The sequence below is a fragment of the Trematomus bernacchii genome, unplaced genomic scaffold (genome assembly GCF_902827165.1).
Source record: "Trematomus bernacchii unplaced genomic scaffold, fTreBer1.1, whole genome shotgun sequence".
NCBI classification, from domain to species: Eukaryota; Metazoa; Chordata; class Actinopteri; order Perciformes; family Nototheniidae; genus Trematomus; species Trematomus bernacchii.
In genome coordinates this window covers 7,038,446-7,056,374 of record NW_022987910.1, presented here as the reverse complement: position 1 = coordinate 7,056,374, position 17,929 = coordinate 7,038,446, and the positions used below count along the sequence as shown (strand labels likewise).

The 17,929-nt window shown below is 40.6% G+C and overlaps 2 protein-coding genes across 2 annotated transcripts; both read left to right on the top strand.

Moving 5' to 3' along the window:
- Positions 1-3,621: 3,621 nt before the first annotated feature.
- On the top strand, positions 3,622-7,380 carry LOC117470569 (extracellular calcium-sensing receptor-like). The gene is made up of 6 exons (XM_034115389.1): positions 3,622-3,653; positions 4,233-4,503; positions 4,624-5,430; positions 5,602-5,832; positions 6,192-6,315; positions 6,473-7,380. Exons 1-6 carry the CDS (start codon positions 3,622-3,624, stop codon positions 7,378-7,380), a joined length of 2,373 nt encoding a protein of 790 aa, XP_033971280.1.
- Positions 7,381-11,811: 4,431 nt separating this feature from the next.
- LOC117470417 (extracellular calcium-sensing receptor-like) lies at positions 11,812-17,616 on the top strand. The gene is given in 9 exon segments (XM_034115190.1): positions 11,812-12,029; positions 12,137-12,422; positions 13,424-13,431; positions 14,010-14,551; positions 14,554-14,783; positions 14,870-15,097; positions 15,411-15,534; positions 16,729-17,374; positions 17,376-17,616. Coding segments are annotated over 9 exon segments (2,523 nt in total).
- Positions 17,617-17,929: the final 313 nt, after the last annotated feature.

Below are 17,929 nucleotides of genomic sequence, written 5' to 3'. Positions count from 1 at the left end.
GATAATGTGCTAATCCATTACTTTGAGTTGTCTTCACTCAGAAAGCATCCCTATCAGGTGGTAACCCAATAACTAGGACAGCTCTCAAGGCCAAGGGTCAGAGAGAGAGGGTCACACTCTCCGGGTGCAGAGAGCACCCCCAGCCACGTGCAAGGAAGCACGAGGTCGTTCGAGATGGGATGCTTCTCTTCACCTTTCTGATAAGAGGGGGTTCTTCTCTTCATCTTTCTGCTCGGTGGGCTCTAGCAGACAACCCTGCAGGACGAGCGAGGGTTTCAGAGGCTTCTATAATACAAGGTTCCATGTTTCTTGGAGGAGTTTGATGTCTTCCTAACCTCTCCCACCTGGATGCATCAGGAATACGCAGTTGCACTGCTCTCAAGCAGATAGCTGAAGGAATACCGGCAGATGAGCCTCCGTCTCACTGGGGGGTCAGCTACAGTGCTCACTGAATGAGCCACACAAAAGCAGAGCAATTGGGGGGTTGAAATATGGTGCTCTGATGAAGAAGAGTTTGAGCCAATCAGCACCTCAGTGCTAACCTACAGTATCAGGATGCCTTTACACACCAGACACTCGGTGTCATAAAGGGAGGAGGCGAACGAGTCGGGAAGACTGACGGACATGTTCTTCCAGCTCTCGTACAAAGATGAACTTTGAATTGAATGACCAGATGTTTAAAGATGTACAATTAATGATTGTTTTTTTATATTTCCAATGACCAGACATGTGTTAAATAGTGGTGATAAATATATTTTGTCAGATCAGATTACACTTTCACACTAAACAAAATTAATAAATATTTTCAGATTATAAAGTATTGAATAATAAGGTATTTCTAATATTATAACAGATAATGTTTATATCCTTAATCATCCAGCAATCAGGCTTAACAACACTACTCTTTAATGTATTGTCCATGAACAGACAGACCTAAAATGATGTTTCAAGTACTGGATTAATTTCAGTTTTGGCCCAAAACAAATATTTATAATAGTTCATATAACAATTATGTAGCATATTTGATCCTCAAATTAGAGAAGTATAATTTAAAGAAATTGATATTCTATATTCAACATTAGATAAACACAGAAGAACCCTTTCCAAGTACCATAAGTAGATGATCAGGTAAGTATGGCTAATAAGAATAAGTGATAGACTTAATTTGGTACAGATCAGTGGTAGCATTTACAAATGTATTAATTCAAGTTTTAAGAATGTTTAATCTTTCCTTTCCAGGTTTTTACAAAAGTCTTTGAATATTTGCCTAACTTTTCCTTTTCAGATTTTGAACAATGTACTTGACTAAAATGAATGTACTGATTTTACTAAGACTAAGTGCCTTACTCTTGGCTAAAGCGTAATGAAGTAAACGTAAAGTAATCCTAAAATTGAGGACACTGCAACTTTGCAGATTACAGATTGATCAAATCACCACTGTGAATGTTATGCCTTAGCTGGATCTCTTATGATCCTAAGTTTTAAATGCTTTTGACTAGTGATTGCCTTAAAGCAAATCTTTAAGCTGCAAGCTGGTTTTGATTTTATAGTTTGATAAATGACATTAACTAATGGTTTAAATGATAAAAGATATTAGTTTAAAATAAATATTTTGCTATTATGTATCTGTGTTTTATGTGTGTTCATTATTGTGCTTATTGACAAAAGATGCTCCAAACACTGATGAGAGATAATTTTTCCTATTATGATTGCCTGTATCAATCATTGTGATTGAATGTTTCAATCTTATTCTACTTTGTGATGTAATTGAATGTAAGGTGAGACCACACTCGAATCTGAAGACGCCTATTGATTTAAGTATTGACCAGAATTATTATTCGACTAATGTTTTAGGTTTATCAAAAATGATAAAAAGAGAGGAACTGTTAAGGAATAATTCTTCTAGATATCTAACCTTTTGCTCTGTGACGTTTTATGATCTACTCTGACGTCTGTTATCTCCTTTAAGGAAAGGCCTTGGTGCCATATGTGTTGTTGTCACCAGTTTGTGACCGGTCAACTTGTCTGGCACGAAGGGTAATTGTTGTGAGAACGCTGAGGCACTTCTTTATCGGTGTTTGTGGACTCTAAGATGTGAAATCTTTGAGGCCATGAGTGTCGGACGCAGGTGGTTCAGTGTTTAGTCTACTCCTTCAGAGATGTTGATTACTCTCTGTGAACCAGTTAAAAGGTCTAGCATAGAGAGAGGCTCTTCAGAATTGACGTGGCAACTCTACCGTGAAGTCGGAACCTCTGACTCTTTGATTTGTGATGTGAATCCTCCGGCCGAATACTCTGAATAAACCCATCAGTGTTTGACATCAAAGCTCCAACTCTCACCGTGTCTCCTTCCTGAGTCGGTGACTCCATGCATTGCTACACAGAAGTTTCTTCCACAACCAGTATGTGTATATAAATATGTAATTTACAACAGCTGTAAGATGCTTGAAAAGCTTGAAAATGCTCCTTGAAAACGCTTGAAAAGTGCTTGAATTTGACTTTGGAAAAGGTGTAAGAACCCTGGGTAGGGTAGGTAAGTTTGAGAAACCGGCTCGAGATCGCTAGAATTTGAAAATACACAACCGGAGAAAATCTGCCACTTCCTTATAGAGCCCCTCCTCCAACACACAGGAACGCGCACATGACCAATAAGATAAGTTTGTGCACAGATGGAAGGCTGACAGGCAGGTAGGCCATCCAGTTATTTTAACCGGGCCGGCTAAAATGATTGGTCGTACTTTTTACAGTACTACGGCTTCCACAGATTTTGTCAAAGCACTTAAGATATTCATTGCTATCGGGATGTTAAGAGCATTCCAGGGAATATAACAAAAAGTGTATCTCGAGCCGGTTTCTCAAACTTACCTACCCTACCTTTAACGTCACAGCAGGCATAACAACAGCTGGTGTTTCAAACACAATACACACAAACGTGTCACAGATTGGTTGAAGGATATTCTACCCAGAGACCCAGAAAAATATCTGATTGGTTGCATTTTATTTCTAACACAAAACCACTCAAATACGTAGTGCATGGACCGAGAAAGACAAACAAATCAACGTAACACTGTAATATTACAGATCAATAACACAGATGCGATTCTTATTTATTCATTTTATTTACATATATAATTAAATCGAAATGTTTTGTTTGTTTTATCTGAGTGTTTCTGGGTATTCTCTGAAAACCTTGAAGGCCCTGACAGTTCCCCACTGGTAAATATGTATATTTCAGCCTACTTTCAGCTACAGAAACCATATTTCTATAAATATAAGTTTATTTATTACTTCTCATTATGTTTATACATTAACTACATTCCTGTTCATATTTCTATGTCTATATTTTGTATTTCTTGTTATGTATACACTTTTTCTACATAAATGTTTTACATCTGCATCAAGGCCGGATTAGTACCTCCAGGGGCCACTGGGCACTGAGAGCTCAGGGCCCCTCAACCCACGTACCAACACGTAACAACACGCCTACCCAACATGACCAATATTTTACATTTTCATTCAATCTGGCATGTCAATCGCACACCTATTTGTCAAAAGCAGGGACACAGCTACATAGTTCAAGCCTTTTGCCCTTTCAGTCAAAAATCACAAGACAAGGATACAATGGATAAGTTCATCTTCATCACAACAGTGTGGTAAAGAGAAAGTACATGTAATAGTTAACATGTTTATTTCTTAAAAAAGGTAACTGTCAATCATCTGTCAATCAGCAAGACTAGTTTCTGAAGTGCAGTGAAAAACAAAGATAATCTTTTGAGAATTGAGACTGTGCTCACATTGGCTGCTGATGTTTCTCATGTGGTAAAGAAAAACTATAAAGGTCAGCTTCCAGGTCAGAAGTGCTTTAGTGAAGGGGAGGGTGGTTCATGATGGGTTGGATCACTATCATCTTATTCACTCTGCTGGCAAGAACAATGTCGGAAAACCAAACATGCATTTTCATTGGGCAGTCAGGGTTCATGGAGTTTTCAAAAGAAGGTGATCTTATTATAGGAGGAGTGTTTTCTATAACCAGTGCTCGCAAACTGAATGATAATGGCTACCAGGCTTTGCCAAATATATACTGCACACAGTAAGTGCTTAAAATATAATCTATAAAAATGGAATGCAATTTATGAAAATCGCAAGTTTAACAGTATGTGTGTGTCTGGTGTGTTTCAGCTTTAATAACTTCTTTATTAGCAAAGTTCCAATACTTAACATTATGTTTTCAGGAGGCATTCCAGGGAATTGAAATTCGCCAGAACGGTGATTTTCACTGTGGAAGAGATTAATAGAGATACTGAGCTTCTTCCTGGAGTTAGTCTGGGTTATAGGCTGTTCAATGGCTGTGGGAGTGAAAACCTGGTACACGTAGCTGCAGAAGCTGTAAATGGAGATGACTCAAAAGGCTGCAGAAGTCACATCCAGGCTCTCTTAGGCCATTCATCTTCTGGAGTGAGTGAAGGCATAAACAGCATACTAAGCCCACTATCCATTCCACAGGTGAGTAGATACAACTGTAGTGTCCAATTTGTTGCTTTATATATATATTTCCATCTTTAAAATATTTGTATTTTTATTTGCTGTATTTTGCATGTTGTTGTTGTTGTTTTTGCTTTGAAGGTAAGCCATCTTGCAACCTGTGCTTGTTTGAGTGACAGAAGACGGTACCCCTCGTTCTTCAGAACTGTGCCAAGTGACCACTTCCAAATCATCGGTATTGTGCAGCTCATGAAATATTTCGACTGGCGTTGGTTTGGGATTATTTACGCTAACTCTTTGTACTCAGAACAAGGAACCGCTCATCTCATTAAGGAAGCAAAAAAAGAGGGCATATGTGTTGAATACACATTACCTTACTCATGGAGATTAAATGGAAGGCAGATGTCTCCTTTTGTAAAGACAATAAGGGAATCCTCGTCAAATGTGGTCCTGTTGTTTATGTCTTTGTCTCTTACCAAATCGTTACTGTCAAGAATTGAAAAACATAACATAACTGGAAAGCAGTGGCTAGGTAGTGAGGCTTGGATCACACAAGTCGACCTAGCTTCTGTCAAGAGAAATAACATTTTGCAGGGGGCAATGGGCTTTGCCCTGCCTCAGTCATCTATTCCAGGTCTTGCTGAATTCTTGCTCAACTTTAAACCTGCGGATGAACCACAAAGCGCTATAGTTAAAGCAATGTGGGAGATGTTTTTTGACTGCACCTTCTCGTCATCAAATATCTCTACTATGTGCACTGGCACAGAGGATCTCAGGACTGTCTCCAATGACTACACAGACGTGACACAATTCAGGGCTGAGAATAACGTGTACAAAGCTGTGTACTTGGTGGCATATGCCCTTCATGCACTATTGCAATGTAAAAATGGCTCAAATCCCACCACAGGAAAGCCCTGTGTAAACAAGAATGAAGTTGAGCCTAAGCTTGTAAGTTCGGTTTTTATTTGAATATAACTTATTTGTTTATTATTGAGTGATTCTTGGTTTTGCGGTAAATGCAAAAAATACATAAATATCATATTATACATATAAGGTATTAGTGTACCATTTGAATGTTAAGTCTATGATTGCTAAAAATTGATAATTTTTCCTCTATAGGTGTTGGAACACATTAAGTATGTGAACTTCACAACACAGAATGGAGCGAAGGTTTTCTTTGATGAAAATGGAGACTCAGTTGCTCAGTATGAATTAGTTAACTGGCAGATGAAAGAAGACGGCTCTGTGGATATTGTAAATATCGGTCAATATGATACCTCTTTTCCAGAGGGGGAAAAGTTCAAACTAAAAAAGAACACCACAATTGTTTGGGGAGGAAACAAGAATAAGGTAAAGTGAACAGAGGGTCAGTCCCCACATACTGTATATGCAAACTATGAGATAGATAGAAGGTCTTTACTTGATAGAAAACTAATTGATATGTCAGATTTGTTTGATGATTAAAAATACATATATCATTGTATTGCAGACGTTACATATGTCCTAATACACACAAGATAACAGACAAAAGTTCTTATAATACTGATCATAAAAGTTACAATTGAAATGTAATGTAAAAAGTACTTGAAACAAGCTAATTTAATTGTGTTCCTTATACTTTATAAGAACTTAATGAACTATATGTCCATGATATACACAAACATTTTGTTTCATTTCTGGGTTTTACATGCCGGATTTTACTTTTTCAGGTCGTAAGGTCTGTCTGCAGAGAACCATGCCCACCAGGGACTCGTAAGGCCATGAATAAGTTAAAGCCTGTGTGTTGCTTTGACTGTTTTGAGTGCCCTGAGGGAACAATAAGTAATGAGACAAGTGAGTAAATAACTTAAAATTGAATATTTCATGTGTTTTGTAGTGGGGATATATGAAAGAGCAACAATACATTCATATTTTTTAACATAATATAATATGTGTACATTTTATTGTTTGATTATTTCTTATTTTAGTGTAATGATTGTATTTCTCTTAGATTCCCCTGATTGTTTGATCTGTCCACCTGAGTTTTGGCCAAATGAAAATAAAGACAAGTGTCTTCCGAAATTGACTGAATACCTGTCTTACAAAGAAATCATGGGAGCACTTTTAACTGGATTTGGCTGTGTTGGCGTTTTTCTATCTCTTCTGACATCAGTCATATTTTTGACTCACAAAGAGACTCCTATTGTGAGGGCCAACAACTCTGAGCTGAGCTTCCTGCTGCTCTTCTCCTTGACTCTGTGTTTCCTGTGTTCTCTGACCTTCATCGGCCAGCCCTCTGAGTGGTCCTGCATGCTGCGACACACAGCATTCGGCATCACCTTTGTCCTCTGTATCTCTTGTGTTATGGGAAAAACAATAGTGGTGCTAATGGCCTTCAGGGCTACACTTCCAGGCAGTAATATGATGAAGTGGTTTGGACCTGCCCAGCAGAGACTCAGTGTTCTGAGTTTCACTCTAATACAGGTTATCATTTGCATACTTTGGCTGACAATCAATCCTCCGTTTCCCTTTAAAAATATGAACCATTATAAGGATAAGATTATTCTTGAGTGTGCCCTGGGATCACCTGTAGGGTTCTGGGCTGTGTTAGGATACATAGGGCTCTTAGCTGTGTTATGTTTTCTACTTGCTTTCTTGGCTAGAAAGCTGCCTGATAATTTTAATGAAGCTAAATTTATCACATTCAGCATGTTGATATTCTGTGCGGTCTGGATCACCTTTATCCCAGCTTATGTCAGCTCTCCTGGGAAGTTCACTGTGGCTGTGGAGATATTTGCTATTCTGGCCTCCAGTTATGGGCTACTATTCTGTATATTTGCACCCAAATGTTTTATTATTGTACTCAAACCTGAACTGAACACAAAAAAACATCTGATGGGGAAAACTGAATCCAATTAAATACAAATAAAATAAGTCTTTTATTTGATTTATGGTTTGTGGTTTGGCTTGAATTTTGCAGTGACACTATTCGTTACAAACATATTAGCTAAAACAAAACATTACATTTTAGATGATTCCATGTAGTGAATCCTACCTATCTGGTGCTACAGGACATTAACACTAGAACCGCCAGAGATTTTTTATACCTAAAACCGCCACCTGGGTCAAATTGACCCGCTATTAGAATGCATTGATTTTCAAGGTAAAATGTTCTTTTATTGAACAGTGAGTTTTGATCGCACAGGGATGAAACGTTTACCAATATAATCTGTGGACTCTCAGGGCTCGACATTATAAATGGCCCGCTGGCCCGGAAGCATTATTTAGACACCGCAGCCAGCATAACGTACTTTCAACTCGCCCCACAGCTGTTTGCTGCGGTGCGCAGCGCGAGCAGTCTCCCGTGAGCGGGAGCACACTCCTTCACTACAGACTGTCTCTATCTCTCTTTCTCTCTCTGTCTATAACTATCTATCAATATATCTATCCATCTATCTCTCTCTCTCTCTCAATCTATCTCTCAATCTATAAGGAACCGCAGTAGACAAAAGGCGTTGCTATAGCAACACGTCATGTTTATATGAAAAGGGGTGGGGTCAATATGACCCGCTGGACGGAAATAGGTATAAATGGCAATTTTTGGGGCGATTTCTTCAATCTGACTTCATATTGACAATTTTTAACAACATAGGGTGCTACATAACACACTTTCAGGAAAAGTCACGGACTGGAAGACTTTAATATTTTATTGAAAAAAAGTTACACACAATAAAAAATAGCTCTGGGTCAAATTGACCCAATTGGCGGTTCTAGTGTTAAAGACATTTGAAATAATTTGTATTTCATATTAATAAATCAATTAAAAGTTTAAACCATCCATGACTTTCTGTGTTTTCATTTAAACTTTATTTATATTTCACAAAAACATGTAAAAATGTGTTTTATAACCTCTCCTGCACTGTTTCATTTCATTTCATTTCAAACCTTTATTTATCCAGGTTGTATCCCATTGAGATCATTGATCTCTTTTTCAAGGGAGACCTGCTCAAGTAGGTTCCACATGAAACATTAAAAACATAACAGAGCAACAAAAGGACATCATACAGTAGCATTACAGGGATTACAATTTACATAACTATCCACATGCACAGGTACCAACAGCTTCCGATTCAGTAGCATCCAACCGAGCTTTAAAAACATTTAGTGGCACCTGATTGCTCAGTTTCCATTTTAATTGCAGACTATTCCAGGACAGTGGAGCTGCGCATCTAAATGCTATTTTCCCTAAGACAGTCCTAGCAGTTATTTGTTTGTTATTTAGTAGCCCCAAATATATTAAAGCTATTAAAATAAAACATCTTAACCTCCCTTTATTCAGGGACATTACTTTGCAGACCATTTTCCAGTGGCGGCCGGCCCAAAGGGGCGCTAAGGGCGCCGCTCCACCTCTTCCCACATTCTACATTGTCATAAAAAAATACTTACATTTGTATTAATTTTAAACTTTTTTTTTATTAACAAGGTACATATTATATAGTTGGTTTCAGTAAAATGTATAATCTACGATAAAATATAGATTACGATTGTTTTACGATGTCTAAAGTTACTGATAAATCACGTGTTGCCTGCTTGTGCCGCAGAAAGTGTTGCATGCGCACAGGGCCGTCCGTGGCCAACTGGAGGCCCCACGCAAAGTTATATGATGAGGCCGTCTGTTTTGCGAGCGTCGTCGTCGACGGGAGGGGGGTTGAGGCTCCCCCCGCAAGATGAGGCCCCCTCTGCAAGGTGAGGCCCCCTCCGCAAGGTGAGGCCCCACGCAGTCTGCATGATCGGCCTGTAGGGAGGGACGGCCCTGCATGCGCAGTCCGCACCCCTTCAATGCAACAGATAGGAGCAGCTCGGGCGCCCACCAAGCCCCCAGGAAGTGCGTCGGACTCTGATGAAAATATTCTTAGTGTCCAAACGGCGGTACTACAATTTCCGTATCAGTCCGTGACGTTACCCGGCCCAGAAAGACTTTTTCCCATTGACTAACATGGGGAAAGAGTCTGTAAATCAGCGGATAATTTTTTTTTACACTAAATAAACTACCCAGTATTAACTATGTTATAGCCCTTATTAGAATCATTAGCTCCTTAAAGTTGTAAAATGCACTAAAAGCCGAATCTAGATTTATTTTCTCTCTCCATTCATTATAGTGAGCCGAGAGCGGGAGCTTGGGGGCGGGCTTAAGGGGAAACTCAACTGCGTATGCTCTATGCTCTCGACAGCAAGGCATGATGGGTAACCTGTGACGTTTTGCTCTAGAAAATATCAGTCCATTTTGTCTTCATGAGCCAATGAGCAGCTCTCATAGGAATGAACGAGGCCCCGCCTCCGACGCTGTAGCCAGTTCTTATAGAGTGGTGCAGGGATGACGTATTTACCCGGAAGTAAGCTGCGCATGGGTTCCCTCGACAAAAAAGCAATGGGATTTCTCCATAGGATTTTGGAAAATAGCTTGAAATAAGGTCTGTTGAAAACGAACCTGTTTGATAAATGCACGTTTTGTTCAGCCGGATAATATCCACATGTCTACCCTACTTTTATAATTTTCTAATCATAAATCTAATCGCCAGAACCAAAATGCTAATGTTATGCTATAAACGAACCAAGCCGAGTACAGCAGGGTCGCACGACTTCAACGTCACGCCAACTTAAGATCGATATTCAAAAATACAGATTCGAAATTGTACAAGTTGAAGCATTTGTTTTATCAGTTTGCAAGAGCGCAGGTACTTGCTTTCAAGCAGAACAGGGGCAAACAAACTTAGCGGGAGTGTTTACGTGTTCGGCGTAATGACGTACAACGTCCTCCACAACTTCTGTAGTCCTATTCAGCCACTTGTTAACAACCATCGTTTTTCAGACAGGTAAACTCTTCAAAAATCACCAGTCGGGTCACTGCTGATATATTTAATGTCGTAGAACAAAACGTGATCCGTCTTTTAAATTTGTGTCAACCACAGACTCTGGAACACTGTTGCCGAGGGTTTGGGGGTCAAGCTGCACCGCACCACCGCATATCACCCCCAGGCTAACAGCTTATGTGAGCATTTCCACCGATCCATGAAGGCGGCCCTGCGTGCCGGCTTGACAGACGGCAACTGGGTAGATAAGCTCCCGTGGGTTATGCTCGGCCTCAGGTGCGCCCCCAAAGCTCGTGTATGGCCAGACGCTACGAGTCCCCCGGATAATTAATTCCGTCCACCACGGTGTCCTGGCCTGCGGCCAGGCAGCGCTCCTCCCTGCTGGAGACCGCCAGGACATTCACGCCCGCCCCCACGTCGCAGCACAGCAACCCAACTTTCCGGGTGTCCCCCGGACTACGGTCGGCGGATTTTGTTTTCATTCGCCACAATGCCCATCGCGGCCCCCTACGGCCCCCTTACGACGACTGCTCATGTGTTTCCAGGTCGTTGGAGTTGGCTCTGCCCCCACGTCGGGGCCGTCCTCCCATGCCCCGCCCCCCGCTCCCTGTGGGGGTGCCCTCGCCCTCGTTGGCGCCCTTGCCCTCGCCTGCGGCCCCACCCTCCTCGGCCCCTGTGGTCCTTACGCGCCGGGGTCGGGTGGTCCTTCCTCCCTGACGCGAGGATTTTGACTATGGGTGGATTCTGGGGGGGGCTTGTGTGGTGGGTTGACATAATTCACCCACGGAACATTTTAGTTGACAGGACTTCCTGTTTTGCCGGTCAGTGATTTCCCGGGCTTGAGTTGTTTACTTTTCTGTGCCATGTATAATACAAGACTAGCTTTGTCTTTTGACACACCGCCTCAGACTCCCGTCTCTCGGCACTACAATACAAACATGATACATATTAGCATGTTTAGTTATGTTATTGTTTTTTAACTATATAATTATTTTCTCATACATTTGTAATTTTATTATAAAACCAATGCACTACCGCATGTTTTGGTTTTCATATTTGTGTGAATATACAAGTTGTATTTAATATTTCCTCAGATATTTCATGATTATGGATTTTACATTTTGTTTTCTATTTTTCCCTTTTCATTATTTGACAAATAACACATTTTCAGCCATGAAAAACGTATTAACTTCAAAGTTTGCTTCAATTTTTAAAGGGGTATGAGTCATATGATGCAATTTCATTTGACATATTGGTCTTACAAATGGTCAGCGTAAAACTTTGCAGAGCATGAACAGCAGAGCGCTCTGACATCATTAAACAGTGATTCGATAAGAGGACCTCAATCATCATCATCATCATCATCATCATCATCAACGACTATATCTCCTACAGAAGCTCTGAAGGAGATATAGTCTGTAATAATAACAGTAACTATAACAAAGGTGTGTGTGTATATGTGTGTGCCAGATTATTCCAGATGTTGGACCATTTATGTACTATGTTACTGTTTGTGATTTTTGTGGGAGCCTTTGGAGCAGACAACACTGAATACTGTGAGATGCTGGGAGACCCAGTGTTTCCTCTGTTATCTAAGGATGGAGATATAACAATTGGAGGAGCTTTCTCCATCCATAGCCAAATATCGAAGCCTTCTCTCTCCTTTACAGATGTTCCAGAAGCTCTCACATGCTCCAGGTATCGTTTCATGTCTTGTCTCTTTTCTTGTTTGTTGGTTTCACAACAGAATAAATAATCATGTAAGTAAGAAAACTGTTAGTTAAAACAATTGTTTCTCTTTTCAGAATACACTTAAGAGAATTTCATTTTGCCCAAACAATGATTCTTGCCATCCAGGAGATCAACAATAGCAGCTCATTGCTGCCTAATATCTCGATTGGTTATAAGGTATTTGACAGCTGTGGTTCAACACTGACTTCAACGCGAGCAGTGATGGGTCTATTGAATGGACAGGAAAGGACTTTGGGTAAAACATGCTCAAGCCAGTCATCTGTTCATGCCATCATCGGAGCCTCTGATTCCTCCTCAACAATTGTGATGCTACAAAGTTCTGGGATTTTCCAAATACCAGTGGTAAATATTTATAATATTTCATGTTTGGACTGATTTCACTTTGTTTATGCAAAAGGCTTCCAATTTTGTATATCTAGCATATAACAACCATCAATAAAGACTTAATACTGGTATTATTGTGGTTTGTTTCAGGGCTTTGCTTAGGTTAGGATTAAATGGTTTGCACATATGCAGATTGAGGAAAAAGACAGACAATGGTCAACATTTATTTTGCTAAAATGTTTTACTTAATACTTATCTGAAATCTAAAGAAATGTGTTTTGTTTCCCTTCTTTTTTGTTAGATCAGCGGCAGTGTTGTAGTCAAGTCACCAATTCACGAGTCCAAGTCACTCTCGAGTCACCACTCTTCGAGTCCGAGTCCAAGTCCGAGTCACCAAGGGAGAGTCGTAGTCGAGTCTGAGTCCAAGTCCGAGTCACCCAAGGAGTGGCCGAGTCGAGACCGAGTCCAAGTCATCATTACCTGTGTTCGAGTCCGAGTCCGAGTCCAAGTCCGAGTCACCCAATGAGTGTCCGAGTCGAGTCCGAGTCCGAGTCATCATTACCTTTGTTCGAGTCCGAGTCACCTAAGAAGGGTCCAAGTCAAGTCCGAGTCACAAGTCTTCATGTATTAATCTTCGTGGATATATGTGTTGTAATGTAGCTGCTCCTCTACATTGCTTTTATCCTGTCATGTTATACTAATCTGTCTATTGAACTGCTGTGAAGCCAGTTTGGCTACAATTCTTGTAATAGGTGCTATACAAATATGAACCTTAATACTAATATTAATATTATTATTATATATAAATAAACTATATTTAAAATGAGTTACCTTTTAGAGAAGTGATTATATTTGTATGCCAATATTTTCCTTTTATTTTGATAGTAATAAGATCGGGACTCTTATTTTGAAGGAACTTTTACCGGTTAAATCGGTTTACTGATGAAGATTAAGCCCCAGAAAGCACATGGCTACTTAGCATGCAAAATGAGTCATTCTGCATGTTAAGTAGCCAGGTGCTTTCGTGTTATCGGCTGAATCTTTATTTATTGATTAGATCACGTTACTCTGATGATAGTGTTCAAGACAGCCTATATGTCTGAACTCGATCCTTAGAGTAATGTGTTACGGAGCCTTCTCTTCAATATTGCTTCCACATAACGAGCATTTTGCGCTGCTCTTTTCCAATGTGGAAGCAGAATGTGTGAAAGCATACAGCACGATGCGGGGTGTGTCTCTAGACATCTTTAGACTGGAATAGCGGGGCCCAGTACGTGAACTCGCCTCGCAGCCGGTGCACACGCCAGGATAGAGGACATCAGACTCCAGAGAAAATTTGCTAGAGTCCGAGTCCGAGTCCAAGTCGGAGCGTCAATGTACAAGTCGAGTCCGAGTCATCGTGGGGGAAAAAATTCACGAGTCCGAGTCCGAGTCAGCGTACGCGATAATTCACGAGTCCGAGTCCAAGTCATCGTGCGCGAGAATTCACGAGTCCAAGTCCGAGTCGCGTCAATCAGTGCGCGAGTCCGAGTCGAGTCACGAGTCCCGAAAATCGGCACTCGAGTCCGAGTCCAGGACTCGAGTACTCCATCTCTGGATCAGCCACACTGCCACATGCGCTTGTTTGAGTAACAGAAAGGAGTACCCCTCTTTCTTCAGAACCATCCCTAGTGACTATTATCAGAGCAGAGCCGTGGCCAAATTGGTAAAGCATTTTGGCTGGAAGTGGGTTGGGGCAGTTAGAAGTGACAATGATTATGGTAACAATGGCATGGCAACATTTATCACAGCCGCACACCAGGAGGGGGTCTGCATTGAATACTCAGAAGCCATATCAAGCACAGAGCCCAGTGGAAACGTTGCAAAGGTGGTCAGAGTGATACAAAGCGGCACTGCAAGAGTTTTAGTTGCCTTCATAGCCCAGGGTGATATAGACATTCTGGTTGAGGAAGCCCTGAAGCTGAACCTCACTGGGCTGCAGTGGGTGGGCAGTGAGTCCTGGATTACGGCAGGTCGTCTGGCAACTAAGAGGTACTCAGGAATCCTGACAGGGACTCTGGGCTTTGCCATCAGAAAAACAAAGATCACAGGCCTCAAAGAGTTTCTTTTGCAAGTAAACCCAGGTCAAGACCCTCATAATAATCTGCCACATTTGGTTGCAGTTTTCAGTCCGGTCTCCATGGTCAGACCCTGTGCTCAGGCTCTGAGAAACTAGAGGACATCAACAATACTTTTACAGATGTGTCAGAGCTAAGGATATCCAGCAATGTGTATAAGGCTGTGTATGCTGTGGCTCATGCCATGCATAACATGTTAAAATGTGGTGATGCCATGAATCCTCAGTGTATCTGGAAAGATGACTTTGAGGCAAAACAGGTAACAGGTTAATACATTCAGTAAATTATTTGAATTCATAATAAATAATAATCTTACAATATTTCACCACTGTTCTCATTTGGTAGGTTGTGAAACACCTCCAAAGTGTGAATTTCACACTTCAGTCAGGAGAAAGTGTGTATTTTGATAGAAATGGCGACCCTGCAGCGACCTATGAGCTGGTGAACTGGCAGAGAAATCCAGCAGGAGATACTGTGTTTGTGGCTGTAGGGAGCTACGATGCATCACTACCAAATGAAAAGCAGTTTATAATTAATGGAATAAACACAACATGGGCTGCTGGATCCCTAAAGGTAAAAAGAGTTTAGTATAACTCATTGTGGAGGTAATTTTTCAAATACATAACTGTTCCCTGAGACATTTCCGTAATTAATGACCAAATTAAAAAGGTTGATTCTCCTGTCAACAAACACATATTTACCTATGTATACTCTATATATTACTGACTGGGATTGGCACTTTCAAGTTGTAGATATACGTGTAAGATTAATGAGAAAAATGAAATGTTTAGAGACACTAAGAAAGACCAATTCAAATATAAAAACATTCATAAATGAAGGGCCAACTAACTGTGAGTAACTGATGAGTTGAGTGGTGTTTTTACAGAGGCCTGTGTCCGTCTGCAGTGAGAGTTGTCCACCAGGTTTCCGGCAGGCTGTGATTAAAGGGAAACCCATCTGCTTTTTCTCCTGCCTTGCCTGTGCTGCGGGAGAGATCACCAAATCCAACAGTGAGTAGAATCTTTCCATACTGTAACTCATTTTATATTAATATATGTAGAAAGTCTATGAATTCCAGTGTCAATCCAATAAGTCTCTTAACATTACAAGGCCATTATTTATTTCATACAGTATGAGCTTATCAATATAAATGTTTTTTATTTTAAAGAAAATTCAGATTTTACATAGTAAAAAACTGTAAATTATAGTGTCCGTCCAAAAATTATTTTTTACAGATAGTGAAAACTACCCTTGGATGATGGGTTAGTAGACTAAAAGCTTTAGGAATCCAAAGTACAACATATAATAAGTACCCTGTATCAAGATTGATGCAAAACAAATGAAATTTGACCTTTTTAGAGAGATTTAGCCAAAAACTGGGCCATCTGGGGTCATTTGGGTGGATTTGACCTATCTCTGGCCCCCCTTGCTCGATCTGGTTGGTTGACATACCCTTGTGACCGTTAGAGCCAATAGAATCGAAGGAGGAGACTCACATACACACACATTGTAAAGAAAAAATGTGGCCGCTTCGCGTGTGGAAAGCGAAACTAAACTGGAGGAATGTCTCCTTCTGGAGTTTGGAAACTAAAACGCAGTTGTATTGCTTATGGATTATCAGAAATAATTTCAAAGAAGGCACAGACACATAGGATGAACCTATGGATTAACTGCAGCATCGTTTTTTTTATCGTTTTAATGCCATTGAAGACCACTTTTGACCAAGGTAAGCCATATTTACATGTTTAGCTTCTTAGCTCCACATGTGATGATGTACGCTTTCGTTGATAGCGTCGCGAATGTTTATCACTGAGTGTTGAGGTGGGCACCGGTAGATTCAGTGTCTCCAGGACACCAAAAAAGAGTGTTTGGTTGTGCATCTAGGATAAGTAATAAGGGAGTTATGAGTGAGTTTAAGTGCCTTTGTAGGTCCCGTTTTTTCGATCGAGGCTAATTCAGAGGCTGAGTGCTAGCATTGTGGGGTTTTTTTGAAAAAAAAAATTAAAAAGATCAGTTAGCTGAGTTTTTTCCCGTTACATGGATATAACACATTCATAGTTTTATTCAATATTAAGATTCCTTAGACGTTGTTTCCTGCAAATGACGCGTTTATCCGCCCGGTACCGGGGGGAACGTGTGACTTAGTCTCATAACTTGCAGCTTACAGCACAAACACATTTCAGTGGTCCATGTTTTCTATTCAGATTCTGCCGAGTGTTCGCCATGCCCACTGGAGTACTGGTCAAATGAAGATCACAGCCAGTGTGTTCCAAAGGTGATCGAGTTCCTATCTTATGGCAAAACCATGGGCGCCCTGCTCACTGCTTTCTCGTTGTTTGGAGCAATTTTAACACTGGTGGTGTTGTGTGTCTTCTTCCGGTTTCGTCACACACCTCTTGTCAAAGCCAGTAACTCTGAGCTGAGCTTCCTGCTGCTCTTCTCCTTGACTCTGTGTTTCCTGTGTTCTCTGACCTTCATAGGTCAGCCCACAGTGTTGTCCTGCATGCTGCGACACACAGCATTCGGCATCACCTTTGCCTTGTGCATGTCTTGTATCTTGGCTAAAACTATAGCAGTGGTGATGGCTTTTAAGGCTACAACGCCGACTAACACACTTCCTCAGTGTTCTGCTGTGCTTCAGAGAACAAATGTTCTCAACTGTACTTTACTGCAGGTGTTGGTCTGTGTGCTGTGGTTAACCCTTGCCCCACCATTCCCCTACACAAATACAGCTCATATCACTGAAAGGATTATTCTAGAGTGTAATGTAGGTTCACCTATAGGGTTCTGGGCTGTGTTGGGGTATATAGGACTCCTGGCTGTGATGTGCTTCATCCTTGCTTTTCTGGCCGCCTGATAATTTTAATGAAGCTAAGTTCATCACTTTCAGCATGCTAATATTCTGTGCAGTATGGGTCACTTTTATTCCTGCGTATGTTAGCTCTCCTGGGAAGTTCACTGTGGCTGTGGAGATATTTGCCATTTTGGCCTCTAGCTTTGGGTTGCTCTTCTGTATATTTGCTCCAAAATGTTATATTTTACTGTTAAGACCAGAGAGAAATACTAAAAAAGAAATGATGAGAAAAAACTAATCAAAATGACCTTAAATTAGTGTGCATGAAAGTGAAACCTAAACGTCTGAGATGCAATTTTTTTTCCCCCACAATATTTTTTCCTCAAAAACAAGACGCATAAAAACAAACATGCTTATATTTGGATAAATGTCTTTTTTTTAATATCAATATTTAATTTAGATCCCATCTCTTCAAAGGACATCATGACATTTGAATCTGCCAAATAAAGGTCTTGGATCATTTTTAGTCCTTGTGACTCAAATAATTTGAAAGTTGCATCTGCTCTTCCTGGCACAAAACAATTAATACCCCATACTGGACTGTATGGTGA